The sequence below is a fragment of the Pristiophorus japonicus genome, chromosome 10 (genome assembly GCF_044704955.1).
Source record: "Pristiophorus japonicus isolate sPriJap1 chromosome 10, sPriJap1.hap1, whole genome shotgun sequence".
In the NCBI taxonomy this organism is placed as follows: domain Eukaryota; kingdom Metazoa; phylum Chordata; class Chondrichthyes; family Pristiophoridae; genus Pristiophorus; species Pristiophorus japonicus.
In genome coordinates this window covers 162423301-162435499 of record NC_091986.1, presented here as the reverse complement: position 1 = coordinate 162435499, position 12199 = coordinate 162423301, and the positions used below count along the sequence as shown (strand labels likewise).

Genomic DNA, 12199 nt, shown 5'->3' with positions numbered 1-12199 from the left:
TATTGGATATTACATAGGTTTTAGGTTAAAGAACTTTTGCTTTGCCAAAAGATGATTTAAATTATTTTTAAAGTGTCACCCATGGAGCGTGAATTTCAAAATGGGAGGCATTATAGATTTTTAAGAGTTTGATCATAGATAAATGACTTTGCTGTGTTTCCTCAACATACAGAATTCTACTAAGGCGCCATTGAAGAGATCCAACGTTGAAAGGGTTACAAACATACAGATCCTGGTTCTCTTCTGCATTCTAGTGGTCATGTCTTTGGTGAGCGCTGTGGGCGCTGAGATTTGGAACAAGAAACACAATAATTCTGACTGGTACCTGACTGCAATCAGTAAGGATCCTTATTACTGTCAACATTTCCCATCCATGGTATAAGCATTAGTTTGAAAGATCAAAGTTGTTTACTTTTCACCATATCCAGTAATTTTTGTAACATGATGAAATACAATTCGCTGATGCAAAATGCCTCCTGACGAGGATTTTTGCAGAACTCAACTCTAAATAAAGGTCCACAGTAACGTTTGATTTATGTTTCTTGAATGGTTTTAGACACACTTAAATGGAACTATGCTATTTGCACCCAATTATCCAAGGACAGCTCATTAGTACAGCTTCAGGTGCAGATTTGGATGCATCCAAGCATCAAATTTAAGGCGATAGAGACAATTAAAGAAGAAAGTCCCAATATGGTGACACGAAATATCAGATTTTAGAGTTGCGAAGGAATCTGAATCCATTTGCAATCTTTAGAACACTGAAGTGGCAGGGGACTGAGAAGAGAGAGAAAAAAACAAACTGCAGGGCAGAATTAAGTACAGTAAGAATAAAACCAGATGGACTACCCAACATCGACCTATGTATTGGATTCAGACATGACAAAGATACACCAGGCCCAGTCAACTCTACAAAATCCTCCTTACTAACATCTGCAGACTCGTGCCAAAATTGGGAGAGCTGTCAAGTCTGACATAGATATGATTCTTTGAGTATGACTATCCGCCAACATCGCAGACTCCTTCATCGGCAGGACAGACTCAATAGAGTGGTAGCAAAGTGGTATACAGTTGTGAGGGAATGGCCCTCGGAGCAATGTTCCCATTAAGCCATGCCTCTGCAGTTCCCATGCAGCCGGCTGACCAGCTTTTAAATAAGAAAAATTGCACATGCATGATATTCTGAGTGGGCTGCGCAGCTCCTTAAAGGGGTCTTGCATCGGGAGGAAAAAAATGGGAACATTGCCTGCAAGTCCTCATCAATGACTCTGAACCCCATGGTCTTATGGCATCAGGTCAAACATGGGCAACGAAATCTCCTGCTAATTACCACCTCCGCCCTTCCTCAGCTGATGAATCAGTACTCTTCCATCGTGAAAACTACTTGGAAGAAGCACTGAAGGTAGAAAGAGCACATAACGGACTCTAGGTGGGGGACTTCAATGTTCTCCACCGAGTGGCTTGGTAGCACCACTACTGACCGAGCTAGCTGAGTCCTGATGGACATAGCTGCCAGACTGGGCTTGCAGCAGGTGGTGAGAGAACCAACATGAGGGAGAAACCATTTGAACTCGTCCTCACCAAACTACCTGCCACAGATGCATCTGCCCATGACAGCATTAGTAGCAGTGACCAAGAGTTCCGTCTTCACACTGAGGACACCCTCCATCGTGTTGTGAGGCACTACCATGTGCTAAATGAGAGAGATTCAGAACAGATCTAGCAGCTCACAACTGGGTATCCGTGAGGCGCTGTGGGTCATCAGCAGCAGCAGAATTGTATTCCACCACATTCTGTAACATCATGGCCCGGCATGCCCCTCACTCTACCATTATCAACAAGCCAGGGGACCAACCCTGGTTCAAAGAGGAGTGCAGAAGAGCATGCCAGGAGCAGCATCAGGCATACATAAAATGAGGTGTCAACCTAGGGAAGTTGCAACACATGCATGCAAAACAGCAGAAGCAGCATGGCGAATGGATGATCCATATTGACCTCCTCCTGAGGTCCTCACCATTATTGAAGCCAGTCTTCAGCCAATTCGATTCACTCCATTTGATATCAGGAAATGGCTGAGCGCACTGGATACAGCCAAGGCTATGGCACCCGACAACATCCCCGCTGTCGCGCTGAAGCCTTGTTCTCCAGAACTAGTCTCTAGCCAAGCTGTTCCAATACAGCTACACCACTGGCATCAACCCGACAATGTGGAAAACCTGGCCAGGTATGTCCTGTCACAAAAAGTAGCGCCCCATCAGTCTACTCTCAAACATCTGCAAAATGATGGAAGGTGTTGTCGATAGTGCTGTCGGGTGGCATTTACCCACCAATAACCTGCTCACCCATGCTCCACTTGGGTTCTGCCAGGACCACTTGGCTCCAGACCTCATTACAGCCTTGGTCCAAACATGAATAAAAGAGCTGAACTCCAGAGGTGAGGTGAATGACACTGCCCTTGACATCAGATCATCATCATCATCATAGGCAGTCCCTCTAAATCGAGGAAGACTTGCTTCCACTCCTAAAGTGAGTTCTTTGGTGGCTGAACAGTCCAACACGAGAGTCACAGACTCTCACAGTTGGGACAGATATTCGTCGGGGGAAGGGGGGGCTTGGCACTGATTTATCACACACTCCTTCCGCTGCCTGCGCCTGATCTCTTCACGCTTGCGGTGTTGATTCGAAGAGCTCAACGCCCTCCCTGATGCACTTTCTCCACCTAGGGCGCTCTTCGGCCAGGGTCTCCCAGGCGTCAGTGGTGATGTTGCACTTCAACAGGGGGACTTTGAGGGTGTCCTTGTACAGTTTCCGCTGCCCACCTTTGGCTCGTTTGCCATGAAGGAGCTCCGCATATAGCAGTTGACTCATGTCTGGCATGCAAACTAAGTGGCCTGCCCAACGAAGCTGATCTAGCGTGGTCAGTGCTTCAATGCTGGGGATGTTAGCCTGGGCGAGGACACTGATGTTGGTGCGTCTGTCCTCCCAGGGAATTTGCAGGATCTTGCGGAGATATCGTTGGTGATATATCTCCAGCGACTTGATGTGTCTTCTGTACGTCGTCCATGTCTCTGATCCATATAGGAGGGCAGGAATTACTACAGCCCTGTAGACCATGAGCTTGGTGGTAGGTTTGAGGGCTTGGTCTTCAAAAACTCTTCCTCAGGCGGCCGAAGGCTGCACTGGCGCACTGGAGGCGATGTTGCATCTCCACATCAATGTCTGCCTTTGTTGACAAGAGGCTCCCAAGGTATGGGAAGTGGTCCACGTTGTCAAGAGCCGCGCCGTGAATCTTGATGACTGGCATCGTCCACGTCCTGCAGTTCAACGACAGAGATTTGGGTGGTCTTGGACCTGGCCTGGAGGCGGCGTAGATTAAACAGCTTCCCACTGGTTCTGTAGTTTAGTTCCACTTGGCGGGGAGCTTGTTGACAGTGAAGTAGAGCATGGCAGCAAGGAAGATTGAAAAGAGGGTTGGAGTGATGACGTAGCCCCGTTTGGCCCTGGTTCGAACGTGGAATGGGTCTGTAACGGATCCGCTGGTAAGGATCACAGCCTGCATGTCATTGTGGAGCAGGCAAAGGACGTTAACAACTTTTGGGGGCACCCAAAACGGAAGAGGACGCTCCATAAGCCCTCATGGTCGACAGTGTCAAAGGCCTTTGTAAGGTCAAAAAAGGCCATGTAGAAGGGCAGGCGCTGCTGCCTGCATTTTTCCTGCAGTTGTCGTGCTGCAAAGATCATGTCCGTTGTTCCCCGTAGGGGGATGAAATTCGCACTGTGACTCCAGGAGGAGCCCCTCAGCCACAGGGAGAAGACTGTTGAGGAGGACTCTAGCGACAACCTTCCCAGTGGTTGATGGGAGATTCCCCTGTAGTTGCCACAGTCAGATTTGTTCCCCTTTTTAAAAATGGACACGATCATAGCATTTCTGAGATCCCCTGGCATGCTCTCCTCCCTCCAAATGAGAAAGATGAGGTCATGTATGCATGCCAATAGCGCCTCTCCGCCATATTTTAGCGCCTCAGCAGGAATTCCATCCGCACCCGTAGCCTTGTTGTTCTTGAGCTATTTTATGGCTTTGCCTACTTCTTGCGGCATTGGAGTTTCACGGAGGTGGTGGCGGGTTGTATGCTGCGGGATGGAGTTGAGAACACTCGAGTCAAAGGCAGAGTCTCGATTGAGGAGATCTTCAAAGTGCTCCTTACCATCGGGCCCTGACAGCCTCGGTGCCCTTGTGAGTGTTTCCCCGTTCTTGGCCAGGAGTGGGGTGGGGCCTTGGGAGTTTGGACCGTAGGTGTCCTTGACTGCAATGAAGAATCCTCGTATGTCGTAGTTGTCAGCTAGTTGTTGTATCACCTGCGCTTTCTCCATCCACCATCTGTTCTTTAGGTCCTGGGTTTTTTGTTGGACCTCAGCCTTGAGCAGTCTGTAACGTTGCTTTGTAGCACCCGAGTTTGGCTGTTGCTTGAGGCTCAAAAATGCTCTGCGCTTACAGTATATTAGTTCTTGGATCTCCTGACCGTTTTCATCAAACCAGTCCTGGTGTTTTCTGGTTGAGTAAGCAAGTGTCTTTTCACAGGCACTGGTTATGGAAGCCTGGAGGGCAGACCAAGCGCTGTGGGCATTGAGCATCTCGGGAAGATCAAGGCACACCATATTGGCTGTGAGGTGCTGGCTGTCTAGGGCTCTCTCAGCTGGGTCTTTAAGTGCCCCGGCATAAATTTTTTTGCGGCATTGCTTCTGCTGTCCCCTCTGCTTTGGGGCTATGTTAATATTGATTTTTCAGATTAGGCGATGGTCCGTCCAGCAGTCATAAGCTCCCGTCCTGGTGTGGATGATGTGCAGATCCTTGCGATCCTTGGCTTGACCTATGACATAGTCCAGCAGGTGCTAGTGTTTGGAGCGAGGGTGTTGCCAAGATGTCTTGTATTTGTCCCTCTGGCGGAACAGGGTGTTCTAGACATTTTGTCAGGAGTGGGGTGCTGTTGGAGTTGGATTTCCCCACCCCCTCTCTGCCAATTACGCCTCCCCAGAGGGGTGTGTCTTTGCTGACCCTCGCATTAAAGTCTCCTAGGAGGATCAATTTGTCGTCCTTGGGGACGCTGGTCAGAGATGTCTCGAGGTTGGAATAGAAATCCTCTTTTGCCTCGTCCGTTGTATCGTGTGTTGGGGCGTATGCACTGATGACTGTGGCGCATTGGTTCCAGGATAGGGTAAGGCGAAGGGTCATCAGGCGTACATTAATCCCGCAGGAGGAGTCTTTGAGGTGGCCGCCCAGTTCATTTTTGACAGCGAAGCCGACATCATTAAGGCGACATTCTTCCTCTAGTTTTCCTTTCCAGAAAAAGGTATAACCTCCACCATGTTCTTTAAGCTGGCCTTCCCCTGCCCGCCGGGTCTCACTTAGGGCGGCGATATTGATGTCAAAGAGTCTAAGCTCCCGGGCAACGATGGCAGTCCGGCATTCCGGCCTGTTGCTGTTGGAGTTGTCCATTAGGGTCTTGATGTTCCAAGCCCCGAACTTAATATTAAATGAGTGGAAGCTGAATGTGCATGAGTTCTTTTAACGTGGGGTGGTCGTTGCACATCGATCACCACACGGGCTTAGCTGAGCAAGGTCTTGGTAAGGGGGTCCAAGATGACTGGAGACCAGGCACTGCTATATGAGCTTAGTTGTTTACGGCGAGATGTTGGCCGCAAGCTCGGCACTGAGTAGCGCACTTGATGGTAGGTGGTTGGAGGCAGGCATTGAGGGGTCAGCGGTCTATCGGGAAAGTTTTCCCCCTGATTCCCATTGATTTTAATTTTGCTAGTGCTCCTTGATGCCACACTCTGTCAAATGCAGCCTTGATAACCTCCCACACTGAACTCCAGGGGACTCTCTCTATTGGGAAGATGGCCACCGGGGTGGCAGCTCCTGAGGGAGCTCCCCTACCAAATAATTTTCCTTTGTTATCTCCCGCCATCCGACAATTTTTCACCCTCAGCCTCCGCCCTCCAACTGTCTAAACTTCCCCTAGCCCTAATAGACCCTAATGGGGGGGGTCCATTTTCTTAATATTTTACTTTAAACCCTAATCTTACAAATCCCACAAATTCGGGCCTACCTCAGGCGCGAATCTCCCCTCCAAACATCCACGCCTCTCACCGGGGACGACCGGACTACCAGCGACCGAGCCTCCTGCAACGGCGATCTGGACCTGGACCTCTTCGTCGTCCTTAAATCCTATAATCCACAAATTCGAGCCTACCTCGTGCGCAAATCTTCTTCCTAAATCGTTGTCGTCACTGCAGAGGAGAGGCCTAGTCCTCGACGATAGAGGAGGCCTGGACGCCACTGGAGCGGAAGGGGGCCCGGTCGCCGTTGGAGGCTCACCTGGCTCATAGGGCGTCACCGAGGATTGGGTGGGACAGCTGAGTTGAAGTCGAAGGAGCAGACCGGACCACCAACAACGACGACTAGCTGGAGTCATACCTTGCACAAAGGAAGATGGTTGTGATTGTCTCAGCCCTAGTATTTCGCTGCAGGAGTTTCTTAGGGCAGTGTCCTAGGCCCAACCATTTTCAGCTGCCTCATCATAATGTCAGAAGTGGGAATGTACGCTGATAATTGCAGTGTTCAATTCCATTTGCAACTCCTCAGATAATGAAGCAGTCCATGCCCGCATGCAGCAAGACCTAGATGACATTCAGGCTTGAGTTGATAAGTGGCAAGTACATTCATGCCACACAAGCGGCAGGCAATGACTATATCCAACAAGCGGGGGTCCAACCACCAGCTATGACATTCAATGGCATTACAATCCTCTAACTCCCACCCAACATCATCATCCTGGGGGGGGCGGGGGGGGGGTCACCATTGACCAGAAACTTAACTGGACCAGACATGTAAATACAGTGGCTAGAAGAGCAGGTCAGAGGCAGAGTATTCTGTGGCGAGTATCTCACATCCTGACTCCCCAAAGCCTTTCCACCATCTACAAGGCACAAGTCAGGAGTGTGATGGAATACTCTCCACTTGGATGAGTGCAGCTCCAACAACACTCGAGAAGCTTGGCACCATCCAGGCGAAAGCAGCCCGCTTGGTTGGCACCCCATCCACCACCTTAAACATTCACTCCTTCCAGCATGGGTATACCATGGCTGCAATTGCACCATCTACAAGATGCACTGCAGCAACTAGCCAAGGCATCGTCGGCAACACCTCCCGAACCCGTGACTTCTACCACTTAGAAAAAAAGAAAGCAAGACTTGGATTTATGTAGCGTTTTTCATGACCACCAGACATCTCAAAGCACTTTACAGCCAATGAAGTATTTTTTGAAATGTAGTCACTGTTGTAATGCAGGAAATGCGGCAGCCAATTTGCACACAAGCAATCTCCCACAAACAGCAATGTGATAATCTGTTTTTTTTTGATATGTTGATTGAGGGATAAATATTGGCGAGGACAAGGGCAGCAGGAGCATGGGAAAACCACCACTTCTAAGTTCCTTTTGAAGTCTCAAACCACCAGACTTGAAAATATATCCCGATTCCTACATTGTCGCTGGGTTAATATCCTTGAACTCCCTACCTAATGGCACTGTGGGTGTACCTTCACCCAACAGACTGCAGAGCTTCAAGAAGGCAGCTCACCACCACTTTACAATGGTAATTGGGGATGGGCAATAAATGCTGCCCTTGCCAAAATCCTGTGAATGAATACATTTTAAAATAAAAGAACTCTACAGGATGGCAATGAAGCAACCAGTGAAAGTGGTAGTTGCAAGATGGGTTGCTGTCTACGCCACTCAATGGCACAATCCCAAAACTCTCAGCATTGCAGCATGCCTGCAAGGGAGTTGGTTTAGATTTCAGGCCACAGATGACCATTGTGACTTGCTGTGCTGCATTTGTGCTTGGAGCAGGTGGCAGAGCTTTGCATCTGCTTTTCTACTGATCCAGACCTGCAAAGATAGTTCTCCACAGTCATTGTCAGGTAGCTGTGCCAGGGCCTGCAGAAATGGTTTGCAGCTTATTAGTGGATATAACCAATTAGGTACTTGATCATCCTGCCATGCTTTCTTTCATTCATTGTCACTGAAAGCATGACTTGCTGTGATGTGCTTCTAAAAAGCCAGCAAAGCTGCTAATCGGGCTTTCACAGACCATCATGACTCATATTATATCTGGATTACTGTCCCAGCTTCTTTTGGGATGGAGAGCTTCTGCCGCCACTTATGGTCTGCCAAAGTGAAGCAGGTTCACACCTACAGATGTGGCTGTATGTGTATTGGCAGGTGGACACCGAGCATCTCCTGTGCAGCTTGATCTGCCAGGCATCCCCATATAGGAGGCTGTCTTCAGCCAAACAAGTTAGATGGGGATTTTCTTTGGACAAAGCTTGGTTATTGAAGGCCTGAAACTGAAAATAATATTTTATTTTAATTATTTGAAGAAATAAGAATAGCACATCGGGAAATGGTTAATATTTAAGTTCCCTTTTAAATACAGTACAACAGAAATGAAATTCATGTTATTTCTGATCTGATTGAGTAACCGTGAATTTTTGGCAAAAATTCTGAAGCATATGAATGTGACAAGTTGCTAAAGTCCGACAGTCGGCCTTTTGATATGAAGTTTTGATATGGTGTTGTAGAATGGATTTTAGACGCAAAGTTGATCCATTCAAATGTGGAGAATAGAAATTGTATTTTGAGCGAACAACACCTCGGCCTGATTTCATTTTCTTGGGAGGAAGAATAATCTGTTCGGCTAATAACATTTGTTGTTTAAAATCTCAGCTAAGATTATAGGAGCCTGAGGCTTCTGTGATTCTATATATTTTAGCCTCTTCTTCCCCTTCCAACCTATAACAAACTGGCAGTGGTAACTTTGAATGCTTTGGAATTGCTTATCTGTGAATTAAGGTAAAGGAAGAAATTATAATTTTTTCAAGGTGGTACTCACTGTAGGCACTATATACATGTGGCATATGTCATTTTTGTGGCTAAACTGTGGAAATAAATACTCCTGCATTATTGAAATTTGTAAGTGCAGCCTGGAAAATTAATTTAATTAGGTCAGACAACCATATGTTGCTAGGTGATGCATATAGATTTAGTTCTGATCTTTGTCGGTATCTGTAGAGCAGTTAATTGTAACGTTTCTTTCCTTAGGTGGTCTCTCAGCTAACTTTGGGTACAACCTTCTTACCTTCATCATTCTTTACAACAATCTCATTCCAATCAGCCTGCTGGTAACATTGGAAGTTGTCAAATTTACCCAAGCTCTCTTTATTAACTGGGTATGTGTCGTTTTAAAATAATGCATGTTATATAGATAATATATTCAAATACATACTTTTAATTCTGTTGCTAGCTCCCCTAATGGCCCAGTGAGTTTATTCAGTGACTCATGTCGACCAGAAGGTTTCAAATCTTGGTCTGTGCTGAGTTACCTGACAATAGGAGAGCTACAATTATCTGGCATTCCCATTAATTAGAGGGAAATTGCTCAGATTATCCAACGATGCCTCTTGGAGTGAGCTTGTGTGAATATTCCTGTCTGTTCAGGATGGGGCATCAGCCATGATGCATTCTCATAATTGAAATTGAATAGCTCACTGACATTCACACATGAATAATGACCACTTTGGTAAAGTACAGGCCGACTCCCATGGAACATTACTTCAGTAAAGAGTGACCTTGAAGAGGGGAGAGAGACTGTTAGGAAAGGAAGAAAAAATTTTGTTGAATGTTATCTTTGTAAACATCAAAGGTATAGTTGGATATCTAATAATACTCTCACCAGATTAAAGTAACTACACCTGAATTTTTTTCAGTATACAGTTGAATCTTTTAACATAATGGCTATATTTTACATGTGCTTGAGGGAAATAGTATAACTTACAATATTTGATTATCTTTGAGCAAATCAAAATGTACAAATATATCTTTGGACATGGAATTAAATTGTTCTTTTTGACTTCAGTGCTAAAATGTTTTCCTTGTAAACAAAATAATACATGTAGTTACATGTCAAGGGCTCTGAATTGGAATGGATTGTCTCATTTGCACTTTGATATTGCAGGATATGGATATGTACCATCCAGAAACAGACACGCCTGCAATGGCCAGAACCTCTAATCTGAATGAAGAGCTTGGCCAGGTGGGAGACATCTACAGTATTTAATATAGCAGAATTATTTTCACTGAATTTCCAATGAAACTTTTCATAAAACAGAAAACTGGATATAATTTTCTTTTGATATTTAATGCTATGAAAAGACATTGTTTTCTGTTTGCCATAGGTTTTTAAAAAAAATTTAAAATCTATAATGGCTGGGAATTCGATACCGCCAAAAAAAATAGGCGTGGGCATTGCAGTGAGAGATACGTCTGTGCCTGTTCAAAAAGTGCAGGCAGCTGCCAGTTAAATACCATGATTGTAGCACACAACCTAATGCTGAACGCACTGCTGACAGGCTGTGCACTCAGCAGGAGACCAAAGTTTGCATTTCTGGAGTGAGGCTAGCTTTACTTTTATGTTCAGCCATGAACTCATTGAATGGCGGTGCAGGCTCGAAGGACCAAATGGCCTACTCCTGCACCTATTTTCTATGTTTCTATTACTTGAAGCTAGCTTGCTCCTCTTCACGGCAGTCTGCAGCTCTTAAAGCTGAGCTGCCTTCTGCAGATTTTTAAAAAAAAGTAAAATTGTTTCAGCATTAGACAGTATGCACCTCTTGAATGCTGATCAAAAATGCTAAAAGTGCTTCAGCACTAACACAAATGGCTCAACAGGCCAGGGAAAGGGCACCCAGGGTCTCTGATGCAGCACTCCAGCATTGTACAGGGGCTCGACACTGGAAGAAAGGTTCTTTACCTGTAGGGGGCCAGGAGGCCCTCAAGAAAGATGGATATGGGACCAGATCACCGAAGCAGTCACTGTCAGCAGCGTCACTCCCAGGACCTGGCTTCAGTGCCCAAAGAAGTCTCATGACCTCAGATTATCAGTCAAGGTCAGTGAATGCATCTTCAAAAGCCATGTCGTACCAACTGCACCGCGAGCCTCACACACTGCTCAATGCAAGACAGCCCCCCCGCCCCTGCCATCATTCACCTACCAACAATCTCTACCAAATACGAGGCACACCTCACCTTCCTAGCCACCTCACCCCCTTGGAGGAGACTGTGCTGGCCATTCTTGGCAGGGCCATGCATAAGCCCTTGGTCAGCAGCGGGGCTGAAAGAATTCACGATTTGATATCCTCATGCGTGTTATCCTCCTTCTCATATCCCACTTCACCCTCATCCCACAATCCCTTCTGATTTACAAACTGCACATGGTGTAAGCGTGCACCTCTTGCCCGCCGCCCCCACCCTTCCCATTACCACAGCCCTACCCCTGTGTCTTCCTCATTTCAGACACCCAAGAAATCCAATTTGCCCAACCAGTTGGTCAACAAGAAGAGGTAGAGGTGAAGAAGAAACACCGTTGCTCAATTTCATACTCCCAGCCACCGGCTCCTTGAAGTTGTCCTGTAAGGATCTGGAGGATATCCTTGCACATTTGTTGCAGAATGCTAGTCTTATTAGTTATTGATACTAGCTTTGAAAATCCTTTTCACAATGATTGATTGAGAACAGACTTTAGCCAAAGGGAAAAGGATTATAAGAAGGTTTGTGCAATTGCATACACCCTTCAAACTACTGATTCTGCTAAATTTCCCTAAGAGCTATTCTGGCTTAAAGATTTGCTGCATCATTCATAATCTTCCTTTGCAGTAGTTTTTGATTGCTCCAAAAAGACTTTAAGAGCCATTTTGAAGGTTGTCTGCTTTTGCTGAACAGCTCTCCTTCCTTTTATTGTATCTTGGAGAACTCTGCTTAATAGATAAACTGGCATATAGCTTCAGTTCATTTGTAATTTAAGTTCAGAGGCAAGATCTTATGGTTGGCTGCAATATATCTTTTATTCCAGATTCCAGCATCCACAGTATTTTGTTTTTGTATATCTTGTATGTCGTGGATTGAGATATAGGGCTAGAATTTCCTATGGCTTACCGCCCGGTTTCTGGATGATATTGGCCATTGTGGGCGGTAATCAGGTGAGCGAGAAATTCCTTACCTGAGTTACGCCGGCGGTTTCGAGGTACCGCTGGGGAGCGGACCGCCAGTGTACACCGTCCTGAGATCGCCCTGACATGATATTT

At 46.3% G+C, this 12199-nt stretch overlaps 1 protein-coding gene across 9 annotated transcripts in view; it reads left to right on the top strand.

Moving 5' to 3' along the window:
• The window catches only part of atp8a2 (ATPase phospholipid transporting 8A2), an 889999-nt gene that overhangs the window by 350747 nt on the left and 527053 nt on the right, over positions 1-12199 (top strand). For all 9 annotated transcript variants that reach the window (XM_070892260.1, XM_070892256.1, XM_070892257.1 and 6 more), the window contains 3 exons: positions 173-338; positions 9162-9289; positions 10075-10152. In XM_070892260.1, coding sequence (XP_070748361.1) covers positions 173-338; positions 9162-9289; positions 10075-10152 — 372 coding nt within the window. The remainder of the gene's footprint in view (positions 1-172; positions 339-9161; positions 9290-10074; positions 10153-12199) is intronic.